The following is a 16,690-nucleotide window of genomic DNA, read 5'->3' as shown; positions in this document are numbered from 1 at the left end:
AAAAACTCAGATTTATAGTTTTTAACAAATGTCTTATTTTTTGTCTATTATTTTATGTTTCTGTTATGCAACATAATAATCTTTTTTTATTGCACAACTTTTTTGAAGTTTCAGTAACTGAACAGACATAATTTACATACTCCATCAACAGCAATAAATTGCAATATGGTTTTAATCTATTCAAGTCTCTAATGTCATTGGTTTTGAGGGGATACTGCTCTTTACAATTTTTTTTTTAATTTTAAAATGTCCATTAACCTTCTGTCAGGCAAAATATAAAACCGTAAATAAGAACAATGTATCAAAATAGCCACTTTAAAATTTTTTTGATTAAACAAATATTTAATGAATTTTTACAGTACATTAGAATTATTATTTCTAACGTATTGTTTATTCATGAATAGTTATGATAGCACATGTAACACTTCCATATTTGTAACTTATCATAAAAAAATTTGATAGAAAATAACTTTGCTTTGCAGTACTGTACATATTTGTTTTTATACTATACATCCCATTGGAGAGCATTCAAATTGCATGGGTGTTCACATCTTTCCAGTTTTTTTGTTTTTTTACTCTTTCAGTTCTAAGGGCACTAAAAGGTGACTTGGCAAAGCATACAATGAAGTTGCTGGATGGTAAACAATGGGGACTAACATATCCATGATAGACTACCTTCAAAAAATTCTTGTAATTTATTGACCGTCTGGATTTATTCCTGGATCTTTCAGAGTGGCAGATTGACATCTTAATCACTCAGCCATCTTTTCAGCTAGGCCTCATACTGTATTTATGGAATGAAGTGAAAGTAATGTGACTGTTAAATATAGGCTACTGTATTTCCTGATTAATCAATACAGTGATAAAATTGATGATATAAGAATGGAAATCAATAAAGACAGTAAAATTGATAATGATTTTTAATGTTTCCAACTACTTTATGTATAAATTATATAGAACTCCTGAAATATGAAGGTGTGGAGAAATTCAAACACCATGAATAATCCTCTGATCAATCTTGTTACTTCAGATAAGGGAGCCTAATGCAGAGAGATCAATCCTGAGAATACTCTCTTAAACAGACTTAACTAAACTTTTCCATTACCAATATTATTTTGCGGAAATATTAGCTATAGAATAAATGTTTTATTGATTTCAGATTGGTGATCGCACTTACATTGCAGTGACGTCAGTGACCATGTGACGTTCATGCTTGATGAGAAAATTTCCCTTAAGTTTCATTTTTAAATATTTTGGCAAAATGATGTATTTTAAACTTATTTCATTAAATTTAAAATTTAAACTTTAAAAATTATAGCCATATTGTGTCACTTCTATAACAAATTTTTTAAAAAAATTTTCATTAGTGACCACATGACATTCTATTATCCAATTGAAAGTAACGATCTAATGAGCCTGTTATTTAAAAAGTGTTATTGCTCATCTAATTAATGTGATTACAATTCATCTTTAAAAAATGCCTAAGGAAAAGTGTAAGAGTAAAATTGATCAGGTAAATTTTAGATCTAAAAGAATAAGAACAACCTAAACCCCTGAAAGCTGCGAAGTCCAACTTGAGCAACATCGAGTAAGAATGGCTTTGTCAAAGGCTGCAGAAACAGCATCACAATGTCAAGCTTGACTTGAAGCCCTTCTCAATTCTTCAATCTCTACTTCCTCATAAAAAATATTCCAACATGCTTAAAGGGAGAATTTCTAGTAGAGAGATAAAACGCTACAAGTATAAAAATGATTTATCTGTATTTTTCATATCATGAAAAGGTTTTTGTGTGTCCTAACCACTCATTATATCTATCTTGCATGTTGTACAGAAGACTTTTTTATAAATTAAACAAATTGCCTTCTCACAGTTTTTGCATTCATATTTTGTTAGTAGCTTTTTATTTAGTGGTTTGTTTTTCATTCAGAATTATCTCTTTCTCAGTTGTTATTGGCATGTATTGCTTATAATATAATATTAAATTCTAAGTTATAAAATTAGCTTTACAGGATTTTACTTCTAAAAAGTAATTAATTTAAGTACAATTCTTTAAATTCACTATACTTAACAAAAAAAAAAAAAAAAAAAAACAGACTATATTTTAAATTTTCAATATATAGTGGGAAGAAGCACAATATATAAAAATGATTAAAATTTTAAGAATGTCACCATCAGGAATAAAAATGATGCTACTGGAAAATAGAAATGGCTACAATTTTCCATTAAGAAATAAAAATTCAAAATATACTGTAACAGTACATGGTATATCAAATTGATCAAATGTATCTCATGGAAGGTTAAGAATGTCTATATTAGAATTATTAAGAATTGTAAGTTAAAATAGTTCCTGCAATAAACTTATTTAAAAAACATTCTTTTTTTTTGTCATCATCAGTGTTATAAGCATCATGCATATTTTTAGGAACAGAATAATGACCCCAAAAAATTTCTAACTAGAAAAAATATATGCTCTTGTTTTCTTAACTAAGTATCTATTTAATTCAGTTGTTCAGATATTGTTCAGTTTTGTCTATTTTTATCAAAATAATAATAATGATGTCATAAGAATATTATAATTCAATATTCACTCTGCTTTTCAAACCATTTAACCTATCACAGCTTCAATTAACACTGATATGCACACAATAACACCTTTCTTACTTATTCCAGCAACGTTTATTCTGAATGTTTTAATATATGCTAGATACATCAATGACATTTTGTTCTTGTGGAAAACAAAGCCTAACAGTCAAGAATTCTTACATATTTTTCCAAATCAAATCCATAATACTTGTAGAAAATTTCTCTGATTTTTGAATGTTTGATAAATGGAATGGCTTTTTACTTGAAGAAGGCCTCTAAATGCAGCTAAAAACGTTTCTAATTCAGAATAAATCTTGCTGGAATAAGTAAGTGCACACAATTCAATTAGCACTGAATTGTGTGCAAATCAATGCTAATTGAAAAGTTCCAGTTTATTAACTAACTATATCACAGCTTCCTTCAGGTTTTAGTCTACAGCAAATTGGTAGAATCTTTGAACAAATTAAATAGATGACAGTCTGAAGGAACACATGATTTTGCATGAAAATTTCAAAATATAGTTTCTGGAGTTTGACAGCATGGATAGCAATACAAGAACAAGCATTGTCATGCAATATCACAACACCATTTAACAGCTGTACTTGACATTTTCTTCTAATTGCACCTTTTGCTTATTTTATCTTACTGTAACAAGCAGTGTTTATTATTAAATCCTTTTCTTGATAATGTTCTGATACTGGTCCTTGTCAGTTCCAAAAGATCGTGAGCCTTGTAAGTCTTCCAAAACTTGCACAGTTTTGAAGTGTTTTATCTCCAGTAATGATTATTTTCAAAACATCAATTTGTTTTCATAGCAGTCCAATAGGTATCAGCAGATAACTAAATCTTTATTATTGTTCTATGAGTTATACTATTTGAACCAAGTCTGTTTTACAGTCAGAACAATGCAAATTTGTAAATTTTTACAATTTCATCAATAGTCATTCATATGTCCATCAGAATCCTGTTACAGACTCATTTGATGTTGTCTTTAGCAATGTATGTGCACAGGTGTACTGCTGCATTTTCGTACATGACACTTTTGTAATCATTTTTGAACTTTTCAACTTATAAAAAAACACACTATTGTGATAGAATACAGTTCTCATATTGCATTGAAAATTTTTCGTAAGTTTCAAGCCCTAACACATATTCAATCTTTAAAAAATTGGATATAACTTACTGTTCTTCTTTGTTTCAGTCAGAAAACAGAATGGAAATATTTAATGGCAAGTCAAATATTTTTGAAGTCATATTACAATAAAAAATAACTAACCTATCAAATTCAAAATTATACTATATTGACTAAAAGGATGTAATAAGTAGTTCATGTGCCACTAATAATGATACAACCAGAAAAATTATGACTATATTGCACATATAATTATTCTATGAGATTTCTTTAAGAGAGAAATCTGAGATCTATTTTATGGAAATTAGACAATTAAACAATAAATTTGCTTTGTGAAGTAGCAATACTTATTTAATCATTATCATTTTTAATATATTTGTAAAGAAAGACTGATAAATTTTTATTTTCAGAAATCAAATTATTATATCTAAGCATTTTCAAATCATTTAGTGTTCATCCACAGAGATATTGAATGGTTTAAAATAAATTATAATGTTTAGCGGAATTTATTGCTCTAAAAGTAGATTTTAAAATTTTCAAGTTTTGAAATAAAAAATATATTAAAAAACAGAGAATGTAAAATTACTACAGTAAGACCCTACTTAATGCTGCTTCGATTAACACTGATTCAATGTAACGCAATCTACTTGAAGCCTTAAAAAAGGCTCAAAATTTACGCTAATTCAAATTGTCGCAGAATTTCATTTATTTGTATATAATACAATTATTTACGAACATGAACCAATCAGCAAAAGGTGGTAATTTGTCGTAGCAGTGTACTTCCCCTATATTTATGTTTATTTGGTGCAACTTCAGAAAAAATATAACATTATGGATGCCATAGGAAATATCGATTTTGTTTGGCAAGAATTAATTGATAAACGCATGAACAGAGTGTGGAAGAAGTTATGGCTGGAGGTATCCAAAAATTATCAATGAGAAGAGCCTATCGCTGTATTGTTAGGTTGACCAAATTGTCAATCTAATCAATACAGCAGGATGAGGAGATGTAGATGAGCAGGATATTGAAAGTTACTGCAGGTTTCTGATGAGCGCCTTACCAAAGATGACCTTCAAGAACTGGCAGAACAAGGAATTCATGTAGAACTGGAAAATAGAGATTCTGAAAACGAAGAACCCAAAAACTTTCTCTACAGATTTCCTTAGTAAAAGTTTGGTAACGATAACCAAAATCATTGATCAAACTGTAGCGAATGATCCAGATTTTGAAAGGAGTGCAAAAGCAAAACAAGGCATTTTTGATGCAATCTTCTGTTACCGACATTTGCTTAAGAAAAGAAAAAAAAAGCAGCAACAAATGACACTAGATGACTTTATCACAAAAAGAAGAATTTCAGAAAAGCCAAAACCTTCATCACAAATAATGAACTTTACACTTCTGTGTGCATATGTTTATGTGTTATTTAACATATATTATTGTGCAAATTAATATAAAAATAACTTAAAATTAAAGTAAAATCTGTTTATTTTTGGTTGTGTGTTCCCCTTTCCCTATTTACTCTATGTTAAAATGACCTCATTTAATGCTGTTTTGTTTAGCACTTTGTTGTCTAGGAACACATCCCCTGCATTAAGCAAGGTCTTGCTGTACTTAGAAAATTTGGAATCTTGAATTTTTAACAATATTTAATATTTTTTAACAATAATAATAAAACAACAGAGTTTACTCATTTATTGCTTTAATGAATTTTAAATTACATATGAAACTTTCAAATATTTTTAAGCTTAGGCTCATCTCCGGTAAAGTTAATTTGAACATTACCTACCTAGCAATTATTGATATAGTAACTAACAAAAGAATTAAACATTAATTAAAATATAAATTACAATTATGGTAAACAAAAACAATGCCAATTAATGAAAATACTAACAAATTAACATAAAAAGTATAAACTAACTTAAGGATATTAAAAACTTTTAATATGTGAGAAACATTTTTGGATTATTTTCAGTCCAGATTAGCTCATACACATTTTGAATTGAATGATAAGTCATGAGGTATTCCAGAAATAGATTAAATTAAAAATAAATAAAATAATAATATGTTTGCACAAAGTTTTTAACATACCACATGTCTATGTACTTCAACTTTCTACTCTAAAATATATATGAGCCGAAGCAAGACTGTAAGAAATGGTCTGAAACATTTGTCTATTAAAAAGTTTTTGGTTGCTTAATTTAGCTCTTTTTTATTTTTTGTTACAATGCTAAGATATGGTGCCAAGTTTTAAAGATTTTCATGAGCATAAGTTAAGAGTACTTCCAAGTTTTACATTGAATGATCACTGCATTAGGAACATAATATCAGCACCATCTTGAAAGTGGTAAAGGGATGTCCTGTAATTGCCACATCACAATTCACTGCAGTCATGATGTGATGACCTATCATTTGCATAGTAGAAGGCAATATTTGCCAGTTATGGGCAAACAGGGCAACTTGAGTGACTCTGAGTGCTAACAGATTATTGGGGTCCAGAAGACAGGTACCAGTATTTCTGAAACAACTGCACTTGTTGGTTGTTCCCATACCACAGTGTCAAGGGGATACCGCAACTTGATGGATCATGTACAAACATCCACCAGATTATACAGTGGCCAGCCATGTGTGATTGAACCCAGGAGTGAGCATCATGTGTCAGGACTGTTATCTAAACAAAAAAAGACATGCCACAGTGGAACAGCTTAACCACCAGTACAACAGTAGACAAGGCAGATGTGTTTCAACAATGAACATGCAATGTACCTTGCATCAACCAGAGTTCAATAAACAAGCTGATGGAGGTGGTGATGATATCAGGATCTGGAGAGCATTCTCTTGGAAAGATCTAGGGCCATTAGTTGTTATCCCACAATCATTGAATGGAAAACAATACCGAGACCTGTTAAGTGATCATCTGCACCCTACAGCTATATTTCCTGACAATGACGCCATGTTTCAACATGATAATACACCATATTACCATTTGAGGTTCATTTGGGAATGGTTGGAGGAACACTACAATGAATTCCACGCATGGCCTTGATTCCCAAACTCACCAGAGTGCAATCCTATTAAACACATTTGGCATATGCTGAAATTTGGGATGAGGTTTTCACCCACTCCTATGTAAAATGTGCACCAACTGACAAGCATGGATCCAGTTAAGAACAGAGGATGTTTGGCATCTAGAGAGTCCATACCTTGGGCATTTGCAATCTGTTATCAAGCAGAAAAGTGGACCAATGTGTTATTAGGCAGGTGTTCCTAATGTTATAATCATTCAGTGTATATGTTATTTAAGTATAGCAGTATAGCAACACTTGAATAGATCAATTGATTAAAAAAGTTATTTTGGTTATATTCTTATTTTGTTACTTTAAAAATAACTTTTGTTAAAACTTCCAAAACTTCAAAATTGATCAGCATCATAATTAATAATTTTATGATCTTCACATTAAAAGTGTAACTTTTGTAACACATTCTTATAAAAGCCATTAAATAAATACATTTAAAGATAAGCATTAATAATTATTAGTACTTGATATTAATGATAAAATTAAAAATTATTTTTAATAGTTTGAAAATGTTCAATGTAATAAAATATTTAATATAAAAAAATTATTAAACTTCTTTAACTTATATAAAAAATTCATAATGATACACACAACTGATTTGATATCATTTGATTAAAAAAAAGCATTTAACACTTTGAACAAATATGTACAGTACAACAAAATTTAATCATAACTAAATTAGATAAAATTTATGACATTTGCAACAAAAAAATATTTTATACATAAAAATAAACTAAGTTGCATTTTTAAAAATAATATTTTTTTAAATTATTAATTTAACATCACTTATTCTAATTATAGAAAATCTTATCAATTGTAACAGTTGTATTTTGAATCTATGGTATGAAATTACATTTGTATAAAAAAAAATCAATAAAAAATGTGATCAAAATTTAAAAAAAAATTTATATTATTAAAAATATAATAAATTGATTTCATTAAAATTTTAATAATAATAATTATTATTAAATATTTTGTCAAAATTTCTGAAAAAGTTGATTTAGTGAATACCACTGAAAAATAAAAACAGTTTTTTGACATTGCTAGTTAAAATAACCAACTATTTTATCTATGAAAAATGTCTTCAGCTTTATTTTAGCTATCTTCAGTTTTACTACAATGAATATTCAAAATCATAGAATTAAAAAAAAAAAAAAAAAATTTTAAACTTCTTAAAGAAATTTTTTAAATTAAAACAAAAATTAATAAACTTTTAACAATACATCATGTGAGAATCTGGAGTTGGAAGATTGTATTCTTGACAAATTTATTTAAAATAATTGTTATAATTTTGATATAGATTTTGTCTGTCACTAAGTTTGATAAAGTTAAAAGGGAAACTTCCTGTTTCTCACGGAGAAAAAAACAGCTTAGTTCCTCCAAAAGTGATAGTTCGAGTGGATGTCTGACTCTCTATCTACGGGACCGCACGACTTCCATCACGCAGTATAAGTATTGAGGGTTATTTATAATAATTCTATTGGATGAAATTTTAGTATAAAAGGTAAGAGGTCACCTTCAAATGCACTCTAGCTAAAGCACTCTTGCCAATGCTCTCATCCCTCTTTCAGTTTCCTACTTTACTCATTCCCAAAACTCCAACTCTCCACATCAGTGTACTACAAGTGATATAATTTTGATATGTAAACTCTCTCACATAGAAAAGCAGTAAGAAATAGATTGTCATTATTTTATCTCCTTTGGAATCATTTATAATTTTGAGGTTTCCTTTTGTCAAAATACCATATTTTTATATAATTATCATTTGTATAATAACTTTCCTTATTAATAAATTTGTTCTTTAATCATTGCATTTGATTTGTTAATTCCTAACTCAATCCTTAGCCCACGTAATCTATGTAATTCATGTATTCCATGTTATTAGCAATTCAATTAAAATCCTCCTAAAATTCTGGTCAAATTTCTAGTACTTTTTCCACTCAGAAAGGAACTAATTGGCGAGTTAGGACACACGATAAGTTATCCTAACTGGTATCTTCTAAGACTTTTAGAGAAAGATTTCTCCCATCTTTCTTTTATTCTATATTATTCATCCTGAATGCAGAATGGGGTTATCCCGGAGTCCCCAGTTCTCACAATCACAAATATTCAATATTTACAATAATGCTGATCTTTTGAAAATTAAATAATTTAACAACTTAATGTTAAGCCTAATAAAAAAAATTTTTTTTAAATAATAATCGTGGCTACTGTATCATTAAAAATTATTTTTTCTTTTGCACAAACAAAATAAATATATTGAAAAATATAAAATAAACAAAAATTATATTTCAAAAGTTTGTTTTAATATAAAAATTATGATGCATAGTAGCATCTAGTATCAAAAGCATACCGATACTGTAACGAGATATGTAGGGTTTGACCTGGCTGGACAAAGCTCATGACCCTGATATATGTTGGGAATGACACAGGACAAGTTCAATGTTGATATTTAATTCATTTATTTTTAAAGTATTTTAAATTCTATAACTGAATATTCATTGGAACAAGTTGTAAAACTGAAGATGGCTTAAATGAAGCTGAAAACATTTTTTCATAATTGAAATAATTGATAAACAAGCAGTATTGAAAATCTGTTTTTATTATGATGATGCCAAAATTGGAGGATTTCAAAGACTACTGTAAAAATTATTGTATTTATTTATTGTTAAACAAAGTAAATTTAATTAAAACTTTGTTTTAATTTCTTTAAACCCAATTTATGTTTAATCTTTTAACATTACTTCTGTAGTATTTCCTAAATTTCACACAAAATTAAATCTTTTTAAGTAAACTTTGATCATCTTTAGAATTCCATAAGTAATGTGAACATGAAATAAACATTTTTAAATTCATAAAATTTTAAAAACACATTTGCATAAAATAACTTTCTGAATTTAAAAATGTTAGACTCTATGCTCATATTAAAAAACAGAATATTTATGATAAACATTCAGTTCTATATAAAATGTTAAATAATATGCAACTAAAGCATACAGTTTTGAAATATACAGTATCTTATTGATATAAAGTTTATATCTATAAAATGCTGTAGATTAAATCTCACTCCTGTAAATTGTATATATTACAATCATTTATACTTCATATTTCATAATCATAAAAATTGTAACTAGAGTTAAAAATTTACCTTCAGATACAGATGGTTCATCTTTTATAATATCAGATATAGAAGAGTTTAAACTTTTATCATTTTCAATTTTATGTTCTACATTTAAATCTTCAGTTTTAATATTTATTTGTGAATGCGTTGTTGTATTACTGTTATCCTTGTTCTTTTCAGAATTCTCATCTAATATTTCTTTATCTACAATCTTTGTATTTTCTTGTTTGAAAATTTTATCTTTATCACATACTTTTTCTGTTTGTATATTATTTTCAATTTCTTTTTTATATACTGTACTTTTTGAATCACTTTCAGTAGTGTTATCATTATCACCCGAAACATTTTCAGGTTCAGATTTAACTTGATAATCTGAGATGGATTTATTTGAACAATTTTTCAGTGATGTAAGTGCACTTTCTTCTGATCCGCTGGTATTTACTGTCCAACTATTCTGTGTATTTATTATAGTAGTAGAATTTTGTAACTGTAATGTCACATTCTGATTATTTGTTAGAGTAGAACTATTCGTTGTATTAATGCCAACTTTGGCACATTTATCCGTTTGATGAAACACAGACTGAATAACATCACTTTTGATACTTTGGTTTTCAGAATTTGAAATTTGTACATTACAGGCATTTTCATTTGTTTCATTAGAAACAGATTCCAGTTGAAAACTAGATTTTTGTTCTTCATTTACTTCTCCTTTATCACTTTGAAAACACTGTGCATTATTTAAAGAAGAAAATTCTGCAATTTTAAGTTGTTCATTTTCTTGTTTATTTGATTCTTTTAATTGCATTGGTTGAATCTCAGTACCTCTGATAACATAGGAGAAAGTAGTTGGAGTCTGTTGGTTGATTTCAGAATTTATAGAGGTTGAAGATTCTGTTGAGGATAAATTTATTGAGACTATTCCAGTACGGACAGATTGTTCTTGACATATTAACTCTCTATATGGGGTAATGTTTGGAGGAGGAGCTGATCTATAAACATTATGCAAATTAGAAGAATTTACAAATGATGAATTCTGATTTTGAGATGAAATGTTTGTTGATTCTAATTTCAATGTAGAATTAACATTTGTGGGTAACAAAGAAGGTGCTGGACGTAAATGATGAGGATATGGTGGTGGAGGTCGTACAGCTGATCCACTTACAGCATGCAAATTGGAAGTTTGAGGATGAATTTGAGAATTTCCAGGAAGTGATGGAAATGGCTGACCAACAAGATCTGAATTCAAATCTATAAATAAAATGAAAAACTAATTTATGAAAAATAAAACATAAATATTGAAATACTTTAATATGTTATAATATACTTTAATATGTTGATTAATGAGTATTAAAAAACTTGAAATAAAAATTATCGAAACCATGTACAACCATAAGATAAAATATTTTTGTTACTCTAGGTAACATACTGACTTAATTATTATAAATATTTAATTTTGTATATGTTTACATACATCCTAATTTTAAAATAAAAATCAGAATTCAAAATATATTTTTATTATAAGTCATTTTTATATAAAATAATTTCATTGCAGAACTTATATACAAATATATTTTCTTTTATACAGTTTTAAATAAATTTTTATATATAGATAGATATTAATAATAAAACTATAATAGGGATATGATATATACTATATGCTTTATAAAATTTTATTTATTTAGTTTAAAATATAATTTACTACATACATGTTATATACCTATTATGATCACTTTGTGATATATCAGTAATATATGTGTAAATGTTTCAACAACAATAATATTACCTTTACATTGAAAAACTGCTATAAATTTTATTCATAAAAAAGTAATTCACATAATTACTCCATATAATATTTTAAATTTATTTACTACTTTTCATTCAAACAGAGTGATTCAAGTTTTGTTACATTTTTTTTTCATTTTAGAACATATTTCCTGTAGGAATCAATATACTCAGTTTCAAGATTTAACTATAAACTACTGCTATAAATAGTATCCACTAACTAGAATGTAATTCTTACAGTTTTATATCAACCCAAGCCATTTCTAAATTGAGATAAAGAGAGATAAATGATGCCATAAATAAATATTAAGTAACAATATAAATGAAAGTGTTAGGTCCCAGAAAATGGCATTTTTGCTTATTTCTTTAATTTAATTTAGCCTAAAACATTCTAATTAATTTTATTTTGCACATTATACATTAATTAACTAAATTTTTTCAATAAATAAAAAAAAAGGATAATAAAGAATTTTTAAAATGTAATTATATATAAATTTACTAAATTTTAAATAATGAATTAATAATATACTATGTCAATAAAACTCAATCACCTCAATATCAGCATTTTGTTCAGCATCAACCTGGAAATAAACTCTGAGTTTATTTCCAATATCAAATTTAAAAAAATTACATAAATTGAAAATTAATTGCACAATAAAAATGTCTAAAATGTTCAATGAAGATAATAGAATTCAATCAAAAATAAAATAATTTTACTCATTAATAACAGTTTATGACACAACTATTTGATGCAGGCTGCATCTGTTTATCAAAAAGTAGCAAACATATTAGAGTTTTCATTAATAAATGTATACAATAAAAAATTGTGGCTTATATTACATTTTGGTAACATATAAAGCATTAAATAAAGACATGATAATTAAAGATAATATAGTAGAGAATATTATATAACAATTCATTTTATGAAAGTTAAAGTTAATGTACTGTACTGTATATTATATACTATATTTATAATATTATATATATATATATATGAATCTATATCTTTTGATATAATATTTGCAGATACTTGCATTTTTTTATCTTTACTCCAAAATTTTAAAATACAGTCTAATATTACCAAGTACCAGCTGATGCTATTATTTTAAAGTTCTGTACTAATAAAAATTTTGGAATAAAAAGATAACAAAAATGATTTTAAAAGTTGTATATTTCAAAGTGTTGTTATTTACACACCATGTACTATTAAACATGTAAAATATAACTTGTTTTCTAGATATTCAAGTAGAGAAAACAATAAAACAAGTTTTTAAATTCAAGTATTTTCAATGATTTAATTTCAATGAATTCAATGAATTTTAAAATCTTGAGATAACAATATCTCTAATTATCTTGTATCCAGTATCTTGAAATAACAGTATCTAATATTGCTTTGTTCAACTCCTGTAAAGTCTTAATTTAATTATAGCTGTTCTTCAACAACTATATTCCTGAAAGACAGTGATGTTAAAATCAACAAATGTAATTTAACTGGACTTCCTTTTATTGTCTTTTTACTAATTCTATATGTGGAAAACAGTTTATATTGTATTTTTATTTTGTCACTATTTTGCCATATGTGAAAATATTTCAAAACAGTAAAGATCCTCATTTCTTTAATACACAATTTCTACAATATCATGTTTAGGTAAATCAGTTATTTAATAAGTAGTTGATTTGGATAATAAAATTTTGTGGTTGCTAAAAAGTCTAATTTCAGCAAATTTCTTAAAATATTTAACTATGAGATAAAATATAGAAATAAATATGCAATGATGTATGGCTCATGAGAAGAAATCCATGATGATTTACAGCAATTAAGTGAGATCTTTATTTAGATAAGGATTTTTTGAGATAGAACTGATATGATGTGTAAATAAATATTATAGTTAAAAAACAATTTATTATATATGAAATTTAACATCTAATAAAAAATATGCAGAAAATTTCATAACAGACTGAAATAAATAAACCAATTGATAATTTGAAATATAGCTAATGTAGTTACATTAGTAATTTTTTGTTGACATAATATTTTTATGTATTAAAATAATAAAATTGGTATAATTGCATTATTATATTGACTATTGTAGTAATACAGTATTTATAAAGTATTAGTAATATTTTAAATTTAACTGTGTGCTTGGTATATGTAAAATATAAAGTATATATGCCTACATCAAAGAGATTGATATTACAGATTTATGTGTGTCTTTTGAAAACAAATAATGTATATATTAAATTTTATTCATATGATGAAGTATTCTATAAATATATATTTATTTAAATATGTTTGTTTCACATAATTATAATTTTAGTATTTAGTTTTTAATGTATTCTCATTATTAAATTTGATGATGTAAAATGCATGCCAAAACATTCTATGAAAGTACATTTATTATAAAATGTTTGTAAAATTTATGCATTTGTTTTGATGTAATGACTCATTTCAGAAATTTTTATCTTAAGCATGGAAAATGTTATAAAATATAAACAATTATTTATTTTTGCAGCTAAATATAAATCATGTTTTAAATTTTGGATTATTAATTTGCATTTTAGAAAAACTTCAATTCAACACTTTTATTATATCTAATATTTAAGAAAAAGAACCACTTAATGTATAATAAAAATATAATGTACCTTTTTGAATAATTTCCGAATCATTTTGGTGAGTGTTTGTAAGATGACCTTGAAGTTTTTCAAGTTGTTCTCTTTGTTGAAAACTTTCACTAAAAGGATTATTATCATCCTATATTAAATAAAAATACATAAGTTATCATATTATTGTTTATATTAGATACTTTATGTAAATAAAGGAGCGCATTCATAAAACTCTTCATAAAAATAGTTTATAATTCATATACCATTATTTCAGTGTTGCATTACTTCATAGTTTATTTCACTATGAATTATGCTGAAATTAGTTACACATAATATTATTATTTGGAAACTTAAATAAAATATAAATAATTTTATAAAATATCTCAAAAAATTCAAAACATTTATATTTTTTTATTCATTTCTAATAATAATCAATTATTAAAACACGTCTTTTTTTGCAACTCTGTTAAGTTAAAGCAAAGATACAAAAATAATATGTCAAATAATGTGATTAATTAATTCAACACACATCAAAATCACAATAAAACCTATGATTGTACTAAAAAACTTTATAATTTTATGCATTGCTTCTTCTCATTAAAAAATTGCTTTTGAATCTTAGAAATATAATGATAAATAACAATTGTTTTTCAAAATTATCTAGCAACTATTTAAAAATAATTTTAATTAAATTATTAAATACCCATAAGTTATCAAAATTTATAGTTTTATTTAGGATATCATATTAATATAGATAAACTATCACTGCATATCCAAAAATCCAGCAGAGAATGAATAGTACATAAGAATATACATAAGAACAAATGTTTTTTTCTTATGTAATTTTCATTCTCTGCTGGATTTTTGGGTATGTAGTGATTATATGTTTATGTCATCCAGTTTTAGTCATTATTTTTAAACTTAATATTAATATAAATTAAACTATTCCTAAATGTAAGTTTAATTGCAAATCAGATGTTTATCACAATGTATTATATTGAATTATTAAATTTCAAATTAGTTTATAACAACCTGGGAAATATGAACTTGATGAGGACGAGATACATGTTCAGCTTGAGTTACTGATTGAGATAATATTTGAGACTGTCCAAGAGGAGACTGTTGTTGCATTAATGGTGAAGGTGACATTGTAGCAGGTGAATTCTGCATTAATGGAGATGGAGAATGTGGCATTCGAGGTGATGGAGATGGACCAATGGGAGAAGGTGACATCATTGGAGATTGTGGTGTTCCAGATCCCTAAATGGTAATAACAATTATAAGAAATAAACTTTTTTAAATATTAATATTTATATATTATAAAATACATTTAATATTACAGGATAATCATGCTTTGGAACCATGTTGTAATTTCTATGTTGTAACAAGACATCTCTGCAGTAACTTGCATAAAAAAGTGATAAATTTGTTAAAAATTTGTTTATTTTTTCTTCTAGATTATTAAATTAAAGGGATTATGCACTTGAATCTATATTTCAGAATCTTGCTGATCCAACTTGAAGATTCCAAAATAATAGATTCAAAAAATTAAATATCAACATCTAAAACCTAATAGTTATATATTCAAGCTAAACAACAATTGCCAGATTATATCGAGTTATATTACTACTACTATAAATAATTAAATGCTAAGTAATTTGAGGATAGATGTTAGGCACCAGTTACACTACTACATGGTAAGTGGAAGTTGCAGTTTCAAATCCTGCTTTGGGCCAATTCTTTTCTTCCAGAACCTTCTAAATTTATTAGTAAAATATTAATTTAATTATAATTATTAAATTTAACAAGAGATGGCACCTAACGTCTGCCTGTAGTGCACAAAATTACTTAGTATTTAATTATTAATAGTAGGAGTAATGTAGCCCAATATAATCTGGCAATCATTTGGCTTCAAAGAAATAAAATATACATCAGAAACACATTTTATTTCTTTATACACATCTGTGGTTAAGTTATTCCATGTGGTTGTTAATCATGTCAGTCTCATGCAGTTTCCGATTAAGTATGTAAACCATTGTTTGTGTTCAAACTGTTAAATCAAACAGTATATTCAAATATTAGAATGAGCTGTTCCATGTGAACTTCTACAAAGAGTTTCATTCAGTTGATATTGGATAAACTTGAAGATAACTGACAGGCAGCCAAAAATGTTCATTAATCAAAGAAATTAATATGCTAGATAAACAAAAGTTTGTGACAGTTATAAAGAATTTATCTTTCTGAATCACAAAAAATTCTGGAACATTTTTGAAATTTAATTTTCTCAAAAGAATATTATGACTTAATTATGCTATTTGTCAATCACACTAGAGTACCAATTATCCTGTCTTTGATTATTTGAATTTTATTATGCTGTGTTTTTATGTTAACA

At 26.3% G+C, this 16,690-nt stretch overlaps 1 protein-coding gene across 11 annotated transcripts in view; it reads right to left on the bottom strand.

The window, feature by feature from the left end:
• Positions 1-16,690, bottom strand: part of LOC136989019 (histone-lysine N-methyltransferase 2C-like) — a 293,266-nt gene that overhangs the window by 85,875 nt on the left and 190,701 nt on the right. For 10 of the 11 annotated variants that reach the window (XM_067287031.1, XM_067287037.1, XM_067287034.1 and 7 more), the window contains 3 exons: positions 15,331-15,558; positions 14,338-14,446; positions 9,940-11,160 (listed from right to left, as the gene is read on the bottom strand). In XM_067287031.1, the coding sequence (XP_067143132.1) occupies positions 9,940-11,160; positions 14,338-14,446; positions 15,331-15,558 (1,558 nt within the window). The remainder of the gene's footprint in view (positions 1-9,939; positions 11,161-14,337; positions 14,447-15,330; positions 15,559-16,690) is intronic. The other variant, XM_067287041.1, reaches the window with a different exon arrangement.

The sequence above is a fragment of the Centruroides vittatus genome, unplaced genomic scaffold, assembly GCF_030686945.1.
Source record: "Centruroides vittatus isolate TY-2023 unplaced genomic scaffold, ASM3068694v2 scaffold_435, whole genome shotgun sequence".
In the NCBI taxonomy this organism is placed as follows: domain Eukaryota; kingdom Metazoa; phylum Arthropoda; class Arachnida; order Scorpiones; family Buthidae; genus Centruroides; species Centruroides vittatus.
Note: the sequence above shows the minus strand (reverse complement) of the source record. Positions and strands in the feature narration are given on the sequence as shown.